The sequence below is a fragment of the Strix uralensis genome, chromosome 2 (genome assembly GCF_047716275.1).
Source record: "Strix uralensis isolate ZFMK-TIS-50842 chromosome 2, bStrUra1, whole genome shotgun sequence".
Lineage (NCBI taxonomy): Eukaryota > Metazoa > Chordata > Aves > Strigiformes > Strigidae > Strix > Strix uralensis.
The window spans coordinates 54,252,371-54,259,912 of record NC_133973.1 but is presented as its reverse complement, the minus strand read 5'-3'; the positions used below and the strand labels follow the sequence as shown (position 1 = coordinate 54,259,912).

The window sequence follows — 7,542 nt, the reverse complement described above, 5'->3', positions numbered from 1 at the left end:
TAGTCCCTTCAAACTCCTAGCAATGTTCCAGGACTGACCTCAGGCTCACAAGAGTCTATGAGATGACGAAGCGGGTGGTGTGATTAAAATGCAAACAGTCACAAGTGATAAAAGCTTTCCCTATTTTATTTTGTGTTAGGTAACTTATCACTGCAATCAGAGCTATTGTAGGCATTTCATAAGAAATTTGCTCATCAACCAATGTTGGTTGGCGGTACTGGTGGGTACCTTTACTCCAGAATTATCATTGTAGGTCAGAATTCTCTCAAACATTCAAATTTGTTTCAACAGTACTTTTATAAATATTTCTCCTTTCTGAATCAAAGTGGTTGTGAATATTATATTGCATATGTATTGTCAGCACTTGGCATTTTTAAGGATGAGTTACTACTTCCTTGTGATTACTTAGGTTGTAACTTCCATCAAGCTGTGCTTTGTAACAGCTGCTCTTTACACTCCCTGGTGTAATTCTGGAAGTGCCCAACTACAGATGGGCTCAGAATCCAGATACTTTTGGTAAGAACACTAAATCTGACTAAATAGCCTCTGCTTTGCACAGGTGCTGTGCTATCTCTGCTGATTCTGGCTGCCCTCTCCATGTGCTCAATACAGCAGAGTCGCTTTCAACAGGGCAACTCTCCAGAGCTTGGGATTGGGAAAATTGTTCACAGTAGGATCTGAAAATTAGGAACAGAGTTGATGCTTTTTGACACAATATCCTTTATTGCCAAAAACTGTTTAGCAAGTAGGTTAGTGTGAGCACTGGCATTAAAAAAAAAAAAAAAAAAAAAAAAAAAAGGCATATCCTTCTCCTGTTGGGGGCAAAGATCAGTCACACCTCAACCAAGTTTCTCCATCACTGCAAAAAGATAGAGCTCGTAATTACTCTTGAAGAAAGAAACCCTATTGGGAAACCCAGCGCCCCCGAAGTGCAAGCATTATCCTAGGAGGATACACAAGGGCGTGCGGCAGTTCCCGTGCCGTGGCAGCAACACCAAAGCCGAAGGACGAAATCATGTACCCAACTAGCATTAGCAGCTTAAATAAAATCCGAGCGCAGAGGGGCAGGCAGTTGCCTCAGCAGCTTGACCAGCGTTTGGCCGCGGGAGCTCCTGCAACTGAGGCAAAACCGGCAAATCGTTCAGTGCGAATGTTGCCTCCCTGCGACGGACACCCACCGTACCCGCGGGGCAGCGTCTCCCGGGCTCCAGCCCGCCCTCCTCCTGCCTGGGGCGGCCCGCAGCCCCTTCTGCCCTTCCTCCTCCCCTCCTCCCCTTCCCGCCCGACGGAGCCGCTCGCCCCGCCGGTGGCCGCAGCCCGCCGGGGGCGTGTGGGACGCGTGAGGCGAGGGCGGCCGGAGGCGGGCCCGCCCCGCCCCGCCAGGTTATACAGCCCCGGCCCGCCGCCGCCCGCCTGCCCGCGCTCCCCTGCTGCCGCCCTCCGCCGCGGGCCAGCCGCCGCCTCCTCACCGCCGCGGGGCCAGGGACACCTCCCCGCGGCCGGGCGATGGTGCCGGCGCCCGGGGGCGCCCTGCTCGCCGCCCTCCTCGCCGCCGGGCTGGCCGCCGCGGGCAGGTGAGCGGGTTCGGCGGGGCGGGGAGGGGGCCGGGAGGGGGCCCGGGGCCCTGCTCCCGTGTGGGGTCCGGGCGGGCCGGGGCCGGGGCCGGGTGCTCGGCCGGCGGCTCGTCGGGGCGGCCGTGCCGTGGGCTGCCGCGCCCGCTGGTGCGGGTGTAAGAGAGTCTCTCCCCTACCCGTGTCCGTGGGGCTCGCCCCGGGGCCGCGCTGCGTGCCCAGGCCGCTCCCCGCAGCGCCGTGCCCCGGCTCCGTGGTGCTGAACGCCGAGCGCGCCGGGGTCAGGGCTTGGGAGCGGCGGGGGGGCCGCGTCCCGTGAAACTCCCACCCCAAAGCTGCGGGACTCTCTTACTCTGGGAAAAATGGTAACTTCGGGGCACCGGTGGAGATCCAAGCGATGAGAACAGCTGCACCACGTATAGAAAGGTGTGGGCTGCTCTGGTCTTCGGTTTGCTTGTACGAACAGACGCTTTAACATCAGCCTGCCGTGACCACTTTTACCTTCTGCAGAGGCAGGTACTCTCCACAAACAGAATGAGACGTTGAGAGAGAATAAGTAAAACCATTTACTCCAGATCAAGCCCTTCCAGTGTTCCTCCTTCCAGTTCTCCAGAAGCAAATAAAAGGCCACAAGTGCTACAGTAAAAGGAGAAATCACACGAACTGGAGATGAAGGCTTCAAGTTGTTGTGTGGTTTATTTGTGAAGTATCAGATTTGTGAATAGGAATGTTTGTGATCAACAAGTGGCAGTGTGCTGTTCCAGCACAGGCAGGGCTGTCAAGTGGTCAGCTCCACAGGAACTGGAAGTTTATGAACTCCAGACAACACATTTGCTCTCAAAGCAGAGCTCTGTTTAAATGCTCGTGTTAGTTATATCTTGATGTTGTGTATTTGCATTTCAAACACTTTGAAAGGTGGAAAACCACAAAATAAGAGCATTATCGCCTTCCAGAAGAAAGTATGGCCTGGAGTTAGCTGAAGCCAAGAATGATGTGTTCAGTAAAAGTGATGTTATTTCACAGTAAGTCGGGAAATCTGTGGGAGACCTACAACCTACCTAAGACTGACTGCTCTACAGCCTGGCTTGTCCAAGTTGATGTTGGGTTATGGTGGTGGCATCTCTCTTTTTTACCGAGATTGTCGCTCTGCCTTTCCCACTGGGAAGGGGACAGAAGAGATTTTGAAACATCTTGATGGAAGTCTTGGATGACAGGGGGCTCTAATTTAAGAGGACAAAGAAATCCTATCTCCTCTGAATAGCTAGGAAGAAGGAAAAGGAAATAGTAAAAATTAGAATCAGTTTTGAAAGACTGAATTAATTATGATTATTTTTGTCTCTTAGAAGTGTAGCTTTCATACCTGAACTTTTAACTTTTCTGCTCTGATCACTTCCTTTAAGGAGTTTGCTGGGCACATGAAGCCTTAAAGAAGGAACTTCTGCAAGCCCAAGCTAAACTTCATTTTGTGTTTTGGGAGCAACTCTCAATGAAGCAGGACTGTTGTCATGTTGAGTGCCTGAAACTGGCTGAAGGGATATCTAAGACACAGTTTTTAAAAGATAATAGGTGACACTTTTTACATTTTATTTAATATGACTATAGGTGAACTTTATTCTAGAAGGAAGTCACCCTTCAAATAAACTTGTGTAAAAACAAACAAACAAAAGCAAAAAAACCCAGCTAACATGACAAAAAAACCCTATGCCTTCATTTGGTAAAGTGTTCAAATGTATCTCTGCATGACATACACTCATAATGGACTTTTTTAGGAATTTCCTTCAAATTGCTAAGTTGTGAGATACCATCTTTTTGTCCTTCTGAATATACCAGTTGATCAAAATTTTAGGGTTGGTGCTAGTTGTTTTTTGCTAGCAACAATGTCCAGAAATTTTTTTAGAGGAAAATTGAAGAAAGGGATAATATCCTGTCTTTGAAGTTAACTGGAAACTGCCAATAATATAATTGAGACTTACTCCCCACCCACCCCTCCTACCAGCAGGCAGCTATTGTGTGTGCAAGAGCTGACCAGAAGTGTCCTTTGGAGATCTTACGGAAACAGCGTACTAAATCTATTCAGCAGCTGTGCCTTGAAGAAAAAATAATAGGTAAAAGTTCATAAATGTGCTTTCCCAGAGAAAACTTTAGTAAAAGACAGAATATTAATAGGAGCAGAAAACAAACAACTGTATTAACTCAAACTGTACCTGACTTCGTTATCTACCTACCTGGTTAAATCAGGCTTTTGAAGACTTGCTTGCTCATCCTCTGTGGCTGCTACTGTCACATAACTCCATTCAGGCATGGCTTAACACCGCTCATGATCACAGGTCAGAGGAATATGACAAGTAACTTTTTTCACTGTTGGGATTTTTACTTCTTTTTATTTTAGCCATTACTGGTAAAATGGCTGCTAATGAAGATTATAGTCCAGCACAGCCATCAGTTCAGTTATTACATTTGAAATTTTTGAGTGTCCATTGGTATACAGACATTTTTAGTAGCTTGGATTTGGCCTAGGTCATAAACTAATGTTGAGAAAATGATGCAATGGAAAACTGTTTTCTTATTTTATAGAATGAAACAACAAAAAAGGGGAGTAGGGAGTGGCAGGTAGGGTCCGTTGGACAACCGAGTTCCAACACTCAGGTGCGCTTTATTCCCCTTCTTTCACCCATTATTGTACTTGTAATATTTTCCTTTGCAGTTGTTCATGTATTTAAGCTATTGGGGATATCAATCAACCTTGCTCCACTGAGAGACCTACCTAGCCAACTGATCAGTGGAGCAGGTGAACTTTCTGAATATGTTTTATTGTAAACACATGTTTTCTTTTTTTAATATCAGATTGAGCAAATCACTGCAAGAAGTCAGAGATACTGTGTGGTAGTTTAAAGTCTGTCCTCCCATCACACCTGGTTTATTTTGTCTGCTGCTCACACCACTGTAGGTATAGAGTTACATACCTACCTGGTCCTGGCCAGTATCTGAATGCTTTGCTCTGAATTGGTCTGACTTCTTTTGGGATAGAATTCATAATCTTCATATTACTCAAGAGGAATGATTTTTTTTCAGCAGCAGCTGAATAAATGGGACATCATTCATGCCTGGGTTTGTATCATTACAGGCAACATTAGATCTTTCTCAGTTTGTGAAAGAGGCTGTGTATCTTAAAATTAGGTAGGAGTTGTTCTGGTTCTTCAATGCTCTTCGAGACTCTCATCCCTCTTGTGGCTGTGTTCATATGCCTGTATCCCCCTCAGAGTATTAATGGGCAGTAGCACAAGAGCAAATGGATATAAATTGGCCTTTCTCTTAACAAGCTCTTTTATCTCTTGGAGCTGCCTGCTATATAGCAGGAAGCAATCAGATCCCCTCTCAGCTTTTGTTTTATTCAACTGAAGCCAAGTTCTCATCCTCTGTAAAATAGGTCATTCTTCATAGCTTTTATCATCATATATACCATAGATAATTCATATATCTTCACCATGGATGTTAAGAACTGTACACAATATAACCTGATACAGCAGCCATAAAACTTTCCTGGAATTTTAACTGAAACACCCAAGGGTCCCACTTACTTTATAATGGAGCTAGTGGCTCACAGTGGTCCTGTGACAGCTAATACAGCCAGCTCTTTCTTTCTGTCACCTCAACTAAGATGACCTTGGCTTACTGTAGAAATTCTTGTTGTTCATCTTCGATGTTATTTGCTAAAAGCTATCCTATTGGTGTCAGCAATGTCACAGCCACATAAAATAGGTTACTTATCTCCTGCCTGGGCACCCTGGATGGCTCAGTCTGCCACTTGTTGCCTTTATCACCAGTGCTGTAAGCTACTGACTTCCAGAGGACAGAATTTATCACTAGAAATGCAGAGACCACTCTTGCCACTGACCTGCACAACGATCCGACCTGCAGAGTCTACCTTCTCTTGCCTTTCTTCTTCAGGCAAGTATTTAGGCTGCAGGTTCTCCAAGGCCAGGCATTTTTTGCACACTGAGCAGACAGTGACAAGCACATCAATCTCACTCAGGCCTCTAGGTACTCCCTGTGAAATCCTACATGAATGTCATACAGGGAGGGATCAGAGGCGTCCTGTGTCTCCAGTCTGCGTTACTTCTCCCCCAACAGCCAGGAGGGTCCATGGAACATTCTCCTGGAAAGGATCTGCCTGCCTGAAAGGATCTCCTCTTTCTAAATTTCTTTCTTTTGCACAAAATGCTGAACTCCTGACAGCAATAGCTGAGCTGATGGCTAGTGGTTCTTCATAGGATGGAGGGACTAACCTGGCAAAACTGGTTTTCCTCCCAGATTTTGGGATCTGGGTGAACTCTCAGTGATCGATTTGACCTTTCCCACTGCCAAAGGTAGGCTTTAACTTGGTGCTTGTTGTGGAAGTCAGAAGAAGTGAAAGACCTTGTCCAGGGTAGTATCTATGAAATTCAACTATGTTCATTTTATTGCAGTTTTACGGAACATTTCCCAGTTTTAAGACAAGTTTGTACTGAAATCTTGTGAGACATTGTATACTTTGTAAAGACACTTACAGTATTTGAAGTGACTTATTAAATAAAATGTTGCTGAATTAGTTTGTCTTCCTGTGAAAATGAGCACCTTTTGGAAAGTAATGAGATCCTGCTTCCTCTAAGCTTTAGGCATTTTAACCTTCCAGGAGAGTCATAGCACTATCCAGCTGCATTCAAGAGGATTTTCTGGGATGTATGCAGAATATATATTTACTATCCGGGTGTGTTCAAGGGCACTTTCTAGCATGCAAGAAGAACACATGTTCTTTAACTTGTATACTTGCAAGTGACGTAACCCATCAGCATTTGGATGAACAAAATGGAAAAAGGTTACTTTATAAATCCAGAGGCAGGGTACTGATTTCTAATAGACACAAATACAGGAGTTGTAGCTGTTCAATATGCTTTTTCTCTTGTCTGAATATGAAGTATATGTACTCTTGTAAACTGCATCACTGGACTGATGGCTTAGAACAACTTATTCCAACACTGAAGTCTTTTTACTTGCCAGGTGACATGAGAACCATCTCTTCATTCAGGGTATCTCAGATACATGAGCTTATGCATTTCCTCTGAACTCCCTTCTCTTTCCAATGGTTCTGCTGCTAAAGAAAACTCTGAAGTAATATCTTGTATCTTTGAAGTGTATGCTTATATTTATTTTACTATTTGCCTTAGTGATGTTTGCAGTAACTGTTCCAATACGAGTGTAACCCTTATAGATAAGCACAGGAGGATGTGTGCAAAGCACTGCTGTAAGGTGATAAAGCAATGCCTTTGTTGTGCATCAGACTAAAGAATGCAAACGTTCCTGGCCTGTTAACTTTTTTCCCATTTTTTTTTTTCCCCACCATGGGGATGTTTGTTGTTGTGTATTGCCCCCCTCAATGCCCCAAATCACTTACTACAAAGCTCTCGCAGATATTTTCTGTCAGAAACAACACCAGACTCTTTGAAGAAAGTGCATTTAAATTTATGGCCTGGAAAAAAGCAGTGGGGACAGAGGATTTGGGGTAAGGAAGAGAATTCCATAAAGGGGACAGTCATGTGGTAATGGAGAACTGAAGTAACAGCAAGCAGAGGGAGAAGAGAACTGGAGTCACAGCACCCGTTGCCGCATAGAGTAGATCTAGAAGATTTACACAGTTGTGGATTTTCATCAGATTTATAATTTTGGCAACTAACATTTCAGGTTTTCCAGCTCTTGCAGCTGTTGATCTGCACAGTGACTTTGAACCCCCTGGGTGTATTGGCAGATTAAATTAACAGTAATTTGTATGGTCAGGAAGTCCAGTACAACCAGAATGCACAGGACTGTCTGCACTTATGCAATCAATTGGCTCATATGCAGTGGCTATAAGCCTGCAAGTCACTGGCTTTTATGGGGCTGACATGTTCAGAAAGCCACTTTTCTGTAGAATCATCCAAAGCAATAGTACTGTCAG

General features: G+C 45.0%; 1 protein-coding gene across 2 annotated transcripts in view; it reads left to right on the top strand.

Annotated features, from left to right (window-relative positions):
* The first annotated feature begins 1,433 nt into the window (after positions 1-1,433).
* The window catches only part of EGFL6 (EGF like domain multiple 6), a 45,302-nt gene continuing 39,193 nt past the window's right edge, over positions 1,434-7,542 (top strand). Inside the window, exon 1 of one of the 2 annotated variants that reach the window (XM_074860935.1) lies at positions 1,434-1,574. In XM_074860935.1, coding sequence (XP_074717036.1) covers positions 1,507-1,574 — 68 coding nt within the window. In that variant the 5' untranslated portion in view covers positions 1,434-1,506. Of the gene's footprint in view, positions 1,575-3,873; positions 3,899-7,542 lie in introns of those variants that run through there. The other variant, XM_074860936.1, reaches the window with a different exon arrangement.